Here is a 13,033-nt window from a genome sequence, read left to right as displayed (position 1 = left end):
ACAAGGGAGTAGGGAGGGGCAATATAAAAACTTTTGCATGCATATTTGGTTAAATTTGTAAGAATAATAAAAAGTAGGCTAAAAATAATTTTGTGGTACAAAATATGGTTAGTTATCTAAATATTAAGAGTATATTAGTACGTTTACATCAAATTTTGGTTAAAATTATCATAAAATTAAAATAGCGGCGATTCTGTATTGGGTTTAAAATTTGGTTACTTTTTCCAAATTTTCCCATTGAATGCACCCAATACAAATCCAATTCCCCTTTAGATTCGATACTCTTCTTCTTCTTCGCTTCTCTCAGTCTCTCACTTCCACTGTTCCACTGTTCAACTGTTCCACAACTTTCCCCTTCCCCAAGTTTCCACCATTATACTATTCCCCTTTCCCTTTCCCCAAGTTTCTGTAAATTCCCCACCTTTCCTCCCTTTCCCAAATCCCACGCCCTCCCGGAATCCGATTCCGATTCCAATTCCAATCCCCACCCTCCCGCCACCGCCTCCTCCACCCCTATAAAAAAACCCCCCATAACCCCACCACCCATCTACAGCCGAATGGCAAAGATGATGCTCCGAGTTCGCAGCAGAGACGGCCTCGAACGAGTGACCGTGGAGAACCCACAAGGCACCACCGTCTCCGAACTCAAATCCCTGATTCAAACCCAGCTCCGAATCCCTTTCCAGAACCAGACCATCTCCACCAACCAGAACCTCCTCTTGGCGAAAACCCAGGAAGAAATCGCCCGATTCACCGACATGGCCAATCCCAATACGGCTCTGACGGCGCTGAATCTCGCACATGGGTCGATTGTGTACTTGGCTTACGACGGCGAGCGCACCGTCGCCGGGCCGGCTTTTCACCCCGCGGGCTCTTTCGGGAGGAAGATGACTATGGATGATTTGATCGCCAAGCAGATGAAGGTCACGCGCCAGGAGAACCCGCACTGTGAACTGGTGTCGTTCGATCGGGATTGCGCTAATGCGTTCCAGCATTATGTGAGTGAGACGCTGGCTTTTGCGGTGAAGCGGGGAGGGTTTATGTACGGTACGGTGTCGGAGGAGGGGAAGGTGGAGGTGGATTTCATCTACGAGCCTCCGCAGCTGGGGACGGAGGAGAATTTGGTGTTTTACAGAGACCCGGAGGAGGAGAAGGCGGTGGAGGCTATTGCTATGGGGTTGGGGATGAGACGGGTCGGGTTTATATTCACCCAGTCAGTGAGCCAGGACACAAAGGACTATACTTTGTCGAATAGGGAGGTGCTTCAGGCGGCTGAGTTCCACTCCAAGGGCGGCTTGAAGGAGTGGGTGACCGCCATGGTTAAGTTGGAGGTGAATGAGGATGGTGGTGCTGATGTGCATTTTGAAGCTTTTCAGATGAGTGATATATGTATTAGATTGTTTAAGGAAGGGTGGTTTGAGACTGAGATTGGAGAGGGTGATGATCCCAAGTTGTCCAAGATGAAGAAGGATGTTGTCCTTGGAGTGAAGGATACTAAGGAGGTGGACAATGATTTTTTCTTGGTGGTAGTAAAGATCTTCGATCACCAGGTGCGCTTCGAATCACTTGTTTTATTTTGTCTTAGTTTACTTGAACAATTGAATTGGACTATTTGTTTAGATTGTTGTTTATCTTGATGATCATTGTTACTTTTTCGGTTATCCCCCTAACAATCACAGTCCCGGTTGATAGTTGAAGCATGTCTATAACCTGGTGTGGCATTGAACTCTCTAGAACCTTGTATTGTTGTGAAATAGGCAATGAACCCTTTTGAATAGTGTTATTAAAGTCATGGAAAGAATGTGAAAATGTGGTAAGAAATAAGAAAATCGGGCAAAATCATGTTATGATGAAGGCAATTGCATAGCCTGATTCCTTATTTATTCTAGTTGTATTCAATAGCTAACTTTGGTTTTGAATTGCCTGCTGTTCAGTAGATGTTTAAGACTGGGATGTGGAGGAAATTTTGTTGCCATTGTATCCGTGTGTGGGTATTGGAGATTCCACTTTCCTAGTTAGTGTTGTGCTTTTTGCTGTTGATAAGGTTCTGAGCTGTATGGGTATATATTATAGGGTTATACACGCATTAGTTCTTCTGAACCAATTTTCCAAGAATTAGATCCCATTCCCTATACTTACCGTCGACACTGAAGCTTGGCCAGTTGACTGGATAGTCGAGGGTGCAGTGTTCACTCATATGTTGGTAGTTCGAGTATTTGCAAGTTCAATTAGTGTACAGTTTTTCTTGTTTAGTTTTATTCATTTATTTTTCAATAAGTATTTGTCATTTCTTGCCTCGAATCGGGTTGATTTCAGTAGTTTGCTTTGGTTTTGGGTTGCCTGCAAGGACCTGGGGTTTCCTGGCTTTCTAGCTCGTCACTCGAGTAATAAGATTTGGTTTAGTTGGTACTTGGTAGAACAATTTTGAATGTGCTATATGTGTATACGATATTTCCAGGACAAGAGATGAGCTCTTTCACATCTCCCCAAACTTTTGCATTTCGTATGTTATATTCCTTTCAGGAACCTGTGTTTTATTTGCGGTAAATGTGCTATAGAGTACATATCTTCAGTGGGCATTCTATTCCTCAAAACTCTTGGCTGTTTTTTGGATCTCAATCATTTAGTGCCATACTTTTGCCACGTGATCACTTTTTTCTTGAAGTTGCTTGAACTTACCTATTTGGTAGACAAGGAACAAGAACAACAATATTTGATTCAGCAAGTCCAAGGTTGTGTGGATGATAGCACTGATGACCTATTCTCGGTGTAATGATTAGTGGAAACATATTTGGGGAGGGAAAGAAAAGAAAAGATAAAATAAATTAGGGACAGAGCACTTTGATGTTTAAATAGCGCAGATGGGATGAATCCACACCAAGTGGTTAATCTTAAAAAAAGGAAAAGTTGTTTGTTATCATTAATAATTTGTGAAAGTGATCTCAGAAAGGGCTCTAGTAGTGACCCTATACGATTCACTCTACTAGGGTTCTTCAGCAAGTGTTGTTGAATATCTAAGTTATTTGCGGCCAAAGTAATGGAAATACTGGGGCGCTAGTCCTGCAGTTATTATGGATTGACAAGGTTGAAGTTATCAAAATGATAGGAGTATCGGGATGCATGGATTATAATCATTATCTGGGAAACACTTGCCGTGTACGACGTTTACTGTTGTGAGACAATAGCTAACTTTCTCTAAATAGTGGATATCACTTGGGAATGATTTATAAATTAGATGGTTTCACCTTAAGATTTATATATCTTGTACAATCACTTTGCTGCATAGGTTTACCTACTTACTGCGTTTTCCGTTTACTTGTGTTTCTTCCTGTGAAGAAGACATATCCGTTGTTCTGACATGAACTTGTATCACAATGCAGGGACCACTTTCATCATCCTTTCCTATTGAGAATCGTAACACCCTAGTGACATTGAAGGCTCTGAAAACTCATCTGGACCGTGCTAAGAATCTTCCACTTGTGAAGCGAATTTCGGATTTCCATTTGCTGCTCTTACTGGCCAGGTTTCTAGACGTTGCTAACGATGTTCCTGCCTTAGCAGTGTGTGTCCATACACAATCACCCATACCAGAAGGCTACCAGTTATTGATCGAGACTATGGCCAATACTTCTTAGTGCTGCCCTTTCGGAAACTGGTACATTGTATACCAATGATCCTTTGTGGTGGTTAGCTCCTACGCAATGCCATGCACCACCCGAAACGGTTGCTTTGCACCTGACTAGCTTACGTTTTAACATGTCTTTTCTCTGGCAGTTTAAGTTATGTATTAAAAGTTTCTGGTCTGGATGTTTATGCTTGCCAGAACTAGGCTTCAGTTGTCGTCGTCGTCGTCTGTATTATAATTTCATGATTTATAAATTGATCTTCTAAACCATGGTGCTAAATAGACCTGGCATTTTGAACCTGACCCGTTAATATTAGTATTTAGGTGGATGCTTAACAGGTCGGGTCGTTAACGGGTGAACCCGTTAACAACCCGTTAAATAACGGGTCACTTTGGGTCAACCTGTCAGATTCGTTAGCATCCATTAGCACCCGTTAGTTGATGATGTTTTAGTAATTTCAGTAAAGTCTTAACAACAAAAAATAAATTCTATGCAAAAAAATAATAATAATAATTGTTAACGGATGAAACAGGTGACCCGTTAATTTAACGGGTTAGATTGAACAGAATTCAAACCTGATAAATCCGACCCGTTTATAGGTATAGTGCTAATTGCTTATCGGTTGTCGATTGTCTCGTGCAACTTTTGTATAAGTGGTAAACTTAGGAAAGGTAGTGGTAAATTTAAAGGGAGGACAACAAATACCACTCGAGACATTTTTTCGATGATTCAACATCCACATTTTACTTTTACTTTACTTTTAGTATGCGTAATTTTTCGACAAAAACATTTTTGGAAAAGACCACATCGTGCCTTTTATATAAGAATCAAGCAATTCAGATTATTCAAATTGAATTCGACGATTTTTATGAACTTATTTTGCTGATTCGATCTCTCATTCATACAAATCAAGGGTCTGATTTTCTTATTCCTAAGACTTCGAACAGTCGGAGAGGATCCAAATTCCTTTATAATGACAACAAAGTCAAATAAAAAAAACATAATTATGTTATTTTTAAGAACTTCAAAAAATGAAAATAAAAAGAACAGTTGAAATATAAGAGGCCCTCAGATCTTGATGAAGAAAAACTCCTTTTCACTTATAGGCGGGAGATTTCTCTCTCTCTCTCTCTCTCTCTCTAAGTTAGGGCAAATCTCGTGCTCACTGAACCAGTAGCCTGTAGCCCATGGAGGAGCCACCGTCAGCCACCGCGGCGGAACCGTCGACGACTGTCCTCCGTGTAAGTTTCATTTCTCTTCACTCTCTTTCTTCCTCTCAACTCTGTGAAATTGGTTGTGTGCCTGATACGGTGCGTTTCGCTGTTGACTAGCAGAAGAGGACTAGGGGTCGGACTCAGACCACTGAGAACCCCGAGAGGACCACCGCCGGGAGCGACCAGGAGGAGCGCGAGAGCTCACCCGATGACTTCAAAGAAGCTCGTCCTAGAGCTAAACGAGGGCGACCTGCCGCTGCCGCTGCCGCTGTCCCTTCCCCCGCCGCACCGCAGAAACTCGCCGGCCTCACCTTGATTGGTACTTCAATTCGTACACTAATTATATGTAACCATATGAAACGCCATGATTTCATTGATAAATTACCTGTCCTCTTGATTTATTGCCTATTTAGTTAAATGGTTGAGCTGGATGATTTTACGAGTGAATAAATTTTGAAGGATTGAGATGTGATTGAGTTCTGAATCTATAACGATTGATGGCCCATTTCCTACTAAGTTATCATGCAGGATGGTCTTGTTAGTGATGGGTTATGACCTTGGCATAAAACCATTTGTACTCGTTTGTTCAGGACCAGAGTTCTTGTGAACCGACTCAAACTTTTGATTTTTGAATCATTCTTTATAATTCAGGTCCTAATTTCAAAGCCAAACTGTGTGAGATTTAGGATAGGTGTGTAGAGAATTTACTCTGGTGATATTTTGCAGAGGTCATCAAGGGCAATGGGAAACTTATCCCTCAAGCAGTCAAGCTTTGGGTGGAGCGATATGAAAAGGATCCAAAACCTGCTATGGTTGAACTTTTGATGATGCTGTTTGAGGTAATCCGGAAGACCTTTTAAGAAACTTCTCAACCTGAATAATTAAATCAAACAGAATGTTGCTGTTTCGGTTACTAGTTGATTGCCAAAGGCATATCTAAAGAATATTATAAAAGAGGGAAGCGCATTGGGCTCCCCCATCTCAGTTGGACATTTATTTTCCTCCTATCAAAATACTAGTCTCCCTGATTTTCCAAGTACAGAGTTTATTAACAACATGTAGCTTGTGAATGATGAGACTTAAATATGTGTAGGCATGTGGGGCCAAGTATCAATTCAAAGGAGAGTTGCTGGACGAGATCGATGTTGATGATGTTGTGGTTGCTCTTGTCGAGCTTGCTAGAAGTGTATCCTCCATTTCTTTATTGTTATGTTCTTTGTGGTTTATACTTGCTTGTAGTTCTGCCTTATGTTACTAATGGATGTCTTAGCAGCTGTAAAATGAGCTTGAGGTCAAGTTTGTTTGGTAATTGAGTCCTTTTTGTACTATAGCCTATAGGTTTGTTGTTAGTTGGTGAATTTATTTTTCACTTTTTGTAAGCCTTTCTGTTGTCAATAAAAGTTTGTTTCTTATAAAAAAAAAATGGTTCTGTCGTTTGTGATTCTCTTTTACTTGTGCTTTACTTTTTTCTGCTATCTTTCTGTTCCTACTATGAAAATAAGTTTCTAAGCTATTTTGTGGTTGTATATCAATATCTTTTTGGTCCAAAGTTATCCTTTACTCCTCTGACCTCTCAGGGTAATGTTGAAGATTACCAAAGTTCGAAAAAGAAGGAATTTAAGAACTTCAAAGAAAATCTTCAATCTTTCTGGGACAATTTGGTCCGTGAGTGTCAACATGGGCCATTGGTTGATCAGATCTTGTTCGAGAAATGCATGGATTATATAATTGCTTTGTCATGGTTAGTGCTCAAATATTTGAAGTTACTATAGTTACAGTTGCATTTATCTATTAACTAAACTCTTGTTTTATTTTTTATTTTGTGTTAACCAGCACTCCTCCAAGAGTTTATCGTCAAGCTGCTACTTTGACGGGTCTCCAACTTGTCACATCGTTTATATCTGTTGCTAACACCCTTGGTACTCAGCGAGAAACTACTCGTAGACAATTAGATGCTGAAAAAAAGAAACAAACTGAGGGGCCTCGTGTGGAATCACTGAACAAGAGGTTTTCAACGACTCATGATAAGATAACTATACTAGAACAGATGATGCGCAAGATATTTCAAGGGTAGGATATTCTGACTTAGCACTATAAGAAGCAACGAAAACTGATTCTGAGTCTTTTCTAAAAAAAAAAACTTGATTTGGTAAAGTTCTGTTTTTATAATAATCCTGTAGTTCTTTATAACAGTTTAAGCCATCATTGTAGGTTATTTGTGCATCGCTATCGAGACATTGATCCAAATATTCGGATGTCTTGCATAGAGTCATTAGGCGTGTGGATTCTTTCCTATCCATCACTGTTCTTGCAGGATTTATACCTGAAGTATCTTGGATGGACACTAAATGACAAAGTAAGTTTGTGATTATAGATTTGTCTAAAACTAATTTCCTTATGTGCTTGACAAACCTCGTGTATTAATTTTTTTTTTTCTGCTTCTAAGAGTGCTGGTGTAAGAAAAGCTTCCGTCCTTGCATTGCAAAATCTTTATGAGGTTGATGATAACGTGCCAACTCTTGGTCTATTCACTGAAAGATTTTCTAGTCGGATGATTGATCTTGCTGATGACATCGACATTTCTGTGGCTGTATGTGCAATTGGCCTTGTTAAACAGCTACTAAGGTGCCTGCCTGTGTTTGGAACTCTTTGAAAATTAATTATTCCCTTTTTACTATTTGTGTGAAAACTCATTGAATTAAATTTTTTTCTACACTGCAGACACCAGCTTCTACAAGATGATGATTTGATTCCTTTATATGATCTGCTTATCGATAACCTACCAGAGATCAGGCATGCTATAGGGGCATTAGTGTATGAACACTTGATTTCTCAGAAGTTCAATAGCTCCCAATCTGGTGCAAAAGGTTTCACTTTTTCCAACTCTATTGCACTTGTGGATTTTATTATTCTATGTTATCAACCAGTTCTCAGAACAAGTACATGTGTTGATGAAACTATTATTTGCAGGAGATGGCAGCAATTCTTCTGAGGTCCATCTTGGCAGAATGTTGAAAATTCTAAATGAGTTCTCCGCCGATCCAATTCTAAGCATCTATGTCATTGATGATGTTTGGGAGTACATGAAGGCAATGAAGGTGTGTTTTTTATTTTTGTTTTTTTGTTAAGTAGTTAGCTCTTCTGGTTCATCCTTTCATACGGTATAGTACTTTTAATTTATGTCTTTCAACCTTTATCTTTATTGAAAGTTACTTCTTCCTCCAAAAAAAGAAAAAAATCAAGAGGCTTATTCCTTGGAGAAGCTACTTGAAATATACTTTTCAATGGAAATCATTATGTTCACAAAATGTTTACAGTTATATGTCAAATGTGAACAAAAAGTAGTTTAGGTGGATTGACCTTCAAGCAAAATCAATACACTCCAGTTGGTCAATATCTTTTATTCTGTAACGCTTGGGAAAGGGCTGGCCTCCAAGTTAAATTGAGAGGCTCTAGTCTAACTTGCCAAATATTATTCACTTGTCAATTATAAGATAAAAAAAATGGAAGTCAGAGGCAGCTCTCCATATACTTTTATTGTTTCTTAGGCTGGTGGTACTTTGCAGGATTGGAAGTGTATTATCTCCATGCTTTTGGATGAGAATCCATTGATCGAGCTTACTGATGAGGATGCAACAAACTTGGTACGACTTCTTTGTTCATCTGTCAAAAAGGCTGTAGGAGAGAGGATTGTTCCTGCCACCGATAACCGAAAGCCACACTACAGTAAAGCTCAAAAAGTGCGTAAATTCACCTTATCTTTTATCCCTTTGTTTTCTGAAACACCTATTCAATTAAAGTAGTCGTTTTTTTTGTCAGTATATATGGTGTTTATGGCTTGATTAGACAAGCCTCATGAATTTTGGTGCTTTTAAATTTGGATATTGGATTGTTTTTCCAGTTACTGTTGCCTGATTTGCTTATGTCTGACTGACTCTGCTGCCTTTGTAAAATTAGTGCTGAATGTTGTGTTCTCTTTGTGTTGCTTGGTATTTGCCATGTTAATCAAGCATGTTTTGGGAATGAATTTAATAGTTGTCATGCTTTCCTTGAAGTTTACTGCCCCTTTTGTGTCTTTTCCTGCCACAAGTCTTCATGCTGGTTTTACTGAAACATACAAAAGGGGTCTTGATTCTAAATTGCATTTTTTATGAATGTCAGGAAGTATTTGAACACAACAGACGAGATATAACTCTTGCCATGATGAAGAGTTACCCATTACTTCTACGGAAGTTCATGGCTGACAAAACAAAAGTACCATCACTGATTGAAATTATTGTGCATATGAATCTTGAGCTATATTCCCTGAAGAGGCAGGAGCAGGTGGGTAGCTGATTGGTTTTTCCGTTGCTTGTTATATTTCTTTACAATGTAGTCTCAAAGAAATTGCCATATGCTTTTCCAGAACTTCAAAACTGTTCTTCAACTCATCAAGGAGGCATTTTTTAAACATGGTGAGAGGGAGGCACTGAGATCCTGCGTAAATGCTATCAACCTTTGTTCCACGGAGAGTCAAGGGGAACTAAAAGATTTTGCGCGTAATACACTAAAGGAACTTCAGGATGAGCTTATTGCCAAGCTTAAATCTGCAATGAAAGAAGTGGCGGTATATTTCAATCATATACTCTTTTCTTCCATCCTTGCCAACTGACGGAAATGTGGTAAGTTAAATGTTATTGGAACTGCAGGATGGTGGTGATGAATATCCTCTTCTGGTGAATTTGAAAAGGTTGTATGAGCTTCAATTGACAAGAGCTGTTTCTACTGATACCTTGTATGAAGATCTTGTCTCAACTCTTCAGAGTCATACAAGCAGGGACCATGAGGTTTGTTTGTGGTTACTTTATAATAGAAATCGTTGTCTGTATTTTCAGATTTTCTTGCGGTCATTCATTATTTTGCTGCTAATGGTCATTTCAGGTTATCAGTTTTCTGCTTCTCAACACGTCTTTGCATTTGGAATGGTCTCTGCAGTCAATCATCACTAGTGAGACTGTCTCTGAAGCATCTTTGTCTTCTCTATTAGCGAAACGCAATTCCTTGTCTCAGCAACTAGAGTACTTTCTTAACGGCCCTCCTGAATTGGAGGGTAATCCTGCTAATCAGCTAGCTTGCAGGGTAAGCATTGTTACCTGAATTTTTTCGTATCTCAATAAATTCATACTAGCTATATAATTTTGGATTGGATTTGGAAAATTTATGGACCAGTCTAATAAAATATTTGCTGTGCACAAGGTTTGTATTCTGCTATCGGAGTTGTGGTTTATGTTTAGAAAGACACTTTTTGCTTCAACAAATCTGGAAAGGTTGGGATATCATCCAGATGCATCCATTCTTAAAAAATTTTGGAACCTATGTGTGCAACAGCTCAGTATTTCAGGTTAGTTATATGTTCTTGATCTCATCTGTAGCTAAAAGTAATATTTCAATTTCAGGTTCTAATTTTATCTAAGATTAGACTTGTAATCTCTGGCGGAAAAATAATAATTGGACTTTGAATCAGAACAAACTACATGTAAAACTTAACTTTTTGTTATGTACTCAAGGTCTTTTCTGCGTCAAGATTGTAGGGAGACATTTTTCTATTGTATTCGTATATAAATTGTCTTTTCGATTTCTATTTCGCAGATGAGACAGAAGATGAATATGCGAACCGAGAGTATATTGAGGAGGCAAACAGAGAAGCAGTAATTATTGCTGCTGCAAAGTTGGTTGCTAACGATGTAGGTTCTAAGGTGAGGATAGTATTTTTTGTATTTGTGTATATATATATATATACACAAATCATATACTGAATGGTAAATTTCATCCTGTTAAATAAGAATCATGTGCGGTCCGGTGGGTTTGTGATTTGCTATCCTAGCATTTAGTTGCTCATGATTAAGCAAGTAGAAGTCCCAAAATGTATTTATGCCTGCTTGAGTTTATATATAAAGCTTCTGTAGGTTTTCTATAATTGATTGTTAATGCAGGAATATCTTGGTCCGGAGATTATCTCTCGATTTTTGATACATGGATCATCTGTAGCAGAGATTATTAAGAATCTCATTACCTGTCTAAAGAAGAAAGATGACGATCTTCCCAAAATTTTCTTTGAAGCACTGAAAAAGGTATGACTCGTGAATATTGTTGGGGTCTTTGTTGTTGGTGGGGGCGACAGGTGGAATGACGGTTAAATTTACTGATGTGTGCTGATATACGAAATGTCATTGTTTTTTTAATTGATTAGGCCTACCAGCGGTATGTGGTTGAACTTTCTGAGAGTGATGATGATGAATCTTCAGTAAGCAAGCGTTTTCAAGAATGTAAAGAATTGGCTGCTCGGATTTCTGGGATGTTTATAGGTGCTGCCAGGAACAAGCACAGATCAAACATTCTAAAAATTGTTAGTGATGGCATTGAATATGCATTTCTAGATGCACCGAAGCAGTTATCTTTTCTGGAAGGCGCTGTGATCCATTTCGTATCCAAATTGCCAACATCTGATATCCTGGACATGTAAGACTTTTTTCTAATAAAATATTGTCCTCTTCAGAAATTTTCGCAAGTTATACTTTCGCCATTTGCTATTAAATCTTTATGATTTCTTCTGCGAGCAGTGTTAAGGATGTCCAGAGCAGAACAGAAAATATAAATACGGATGAAGATCCCAGTGGCTGGCGCCCCTATCACACGTTTGTTGACAACTTGCTTGAGAAATATGCAAAGAATGAAGGTGTCCAAGGTATAACCAGACAGAACTCGTCTCAGTACTTTCCTCGCTAATCTTTCGTCTGCATTATGTTTACAGGATTTTGGTTTAACGAAATATTTAAATCCTTGATACGTTACAATCATCTGGAGCTTCTGATGCATGCAATTGGATATGCTGCATTTTGTTCATCCTTGAAGGCTTTGTTTTGCAAGTACGATATTCTATTGTGTTTTAATCCGAGTTTTGTATAACTGCAGATGAACAGGATGCCCCCTCTGTAAAGCGCAGGGGTCGCCCACGCAAAAAGCGTCGGGGAAAGGGACTCTTTGATGAGCAGAGTTCGAGTGAAGAAGAGGATTTAGTAAGCGCATCGGACCATGAAAATGCTCAAGATGAAGAAAACAAGCAAGACGACGAGGATGACGATGAAGACGCTCCCTTGATACAGTCATTTAGGTCATCCGCCAAGTTGAGGGCATTGAGAGTTGCAAGAGAGGAAACAAAGGCCAGATGAGGGCATTGAGAGCTTAAAAGTTAATTTCGCCGCATCGAAGCGGCCGATCGATGGTTTTTCTTTCGCTGTGCAGCATCGTTAAATTAGAATTGCAACCTGCACGTCGTACATTTGAAGGCGTATATAGTTTGTCGACTTACACGTTTGTCTAATCGTTTTCGGGTCTCCCTATTGGCTCGGTGGATCTTTATTACTGCATATTTGAGATTAATTAACCTTCCGAAGTATGTCATTACGCATAAATACATGTTCGGATCGAGCAACACTCCACGACGAGTCTGAGGATTCCGGAGATCTTCAAATCACATCCGTGCATCATGCTGTTAGAAATTATTATAATTTTTTTATTTAAAATTGAATATAAACAATACCTAACAAAAATTGACCGTACGATATATAATAAACGGATATGATTGAAGGATTTTCAAGATTTTCACAAAGAGAATCCAACGAGGATCCTCTCTGCTACACGACATAAGGAGAACTTGTACGGTAAGTTCGATGGACTAGGGTTGGTTATGGTCTGGTTCAGTTCGCTGCACGCCAAACCCGAAAACCAAACTGAATTAACAATTCAGTTTGGTTCGTTTTAGGGTACGGTAAGTTCGATGGACTAGGGTTGGTTATGGTCTGGTTCAATTCGCTGCACGCCAAACCCAAAACCAAACCGAATTAACAATTTAGTTTGGTTCGGTTTCTGATCGGTTCTATTCGGTTTGGTTTGTGCTCGAACCGGTTAGATCTTTTCTTGTTGGGAAGTTGGCTTCCTAATTCCACTGCACAAATCATCAACAAAACTCACAGAAACACCAAAACGAAGTGGAAGCGCAAGGGAGATGAGGCCGCGATGGTGACGAAAGGATCGGAATACTTAACATGAGCCAAACGTTTTCTATCAGGAAAATCTGAGATTGCTTAAAACATAGAAATAGATTACAAAGTAACAAAATTGGAGATATTGTCTTTGCCATGACAAGTGACCTCA

General features: G+C 39.1%; 2 protein-coding genes across 2 annotated transcripts; both read left to right on the top strand.

The window, feature by feature from the left end:
• The first annotated feature begins 241 nt into the window (after positions 1-241).
• Positions 242-3,892, top strand: LOC126590575 (NPL4-like protein 1). Its single transcript, XM_050256031.1, has 2 exons — positions 242-1,550; positions 3,381-3,892. The coding sequence occupies exons 1-2, from the start codon at positions 558-560 to the stop codon at positions 3,633-3,635; spliced, it is 1,248 nt and encodes a 415-aa protein (XP_050111988.1). The 5' UTR covers positions 242-557; the 3' UTR covers positions 3,636-3,892.
• Positions 3,893-4,689: 797 nt separating this feature from the next.
• LOC126589458 (sister-chromatid cohesion protein 3) lies at positions 4,690-12,291 on the top strand. The gene is made up of 21 exons (XM_050254746.1): positions 4,690-4,867; positions 4,961-5,159; positions 5,567-5,679; positions 5,934-6,026; positions 6,418-6,581; positions 6,674-6,910; positions 7,052-7,196; positions 7,287-7,465; positions 7,562-7,707; positions 7,811-7,938; positions 8,407-8,580; positions 9,002-9,163; positions 9,246-9,446; positions 9,529-9,666; positions 9,761-9,958; positions 10,076-10,220; positions 10,469-10,575; positions 10,813-10,950; positions 11,070-11,338; positions 11,440-11,564; positions 11,792-12,291. The coding sequence occupies exons 1-21, from the start codon at positions 4,814-4,816 to the stop codon at positions 12,046-12,048; spliced, it is 3,372 nt and encodes a 1,123-aa protein (XP_050110703.1). The 5' UTR covers positions 4,690-4,813; the 3' UTR covers positions 12,049-12,291.
• The last annotated feature ends 742 nt before the right edge of the window (positions 12,292-13,033 follow it).

The sequence above is a fragment of the Malus sylvestris genome, chromosome 11 (assembly GCF_916048215.2).
Source record: "Malus sylvestris chromosome 11, drMalSylv7.2, whole genome shotgun sequence".
Lineage (NCBI taxonomy): Eukaryota > Viridiplantae > Streptophyta > Magnoliopsida > Rosales > Rosaceae > Malus > Malus sylvestris.
This window is presented reverse-complemented; position numbering and strand designations above follow the sequence as displayed.

What these genes read in the sequence shown, in the direction of transcription:
- LOC126590575 (XM_050256031.1), top strand. Translation starts at nt 558, where the DNA reads ATGGCAAAGATGATGCTCCGAGTTCGCAGCAGAGACGGCCTCGAACGA. An exon ending in TAAAGATCTTCGATCACCAG is followed by an intron (nt 1,551 to 3,380) that starts GTGCGCTTCGAA and finishes ATCACAATGCAG; the next exon opens with GGACCACTTTCATCATCCTT.
- LOC126589458 (XM_050254746.1), top strand. Translation starts at nt 4,814, where the DNA reads ATGGAGGAGCCACCGTCAGCCACCGCGGCGGAACCGTCGACGACTGTC. An exon ending in CGCCGGCCTCACCTTGATTG is followed by an intron (nt 5,160 to 5,566) that starts GTACTTCAATTC and finishes GATATTTTGCAG; the next exon opens with AGGTCATCAAGGGCAATGGG. An exon ending in GATGGACACTAAATGACAAA is followed by an intron (nt 7,197 to 7,286) that starts GTAAGTTTGTGA and finishes TCTGCTTCTAAG; the next exon opens with AGTGCTGGTGTAAGAAAAGC.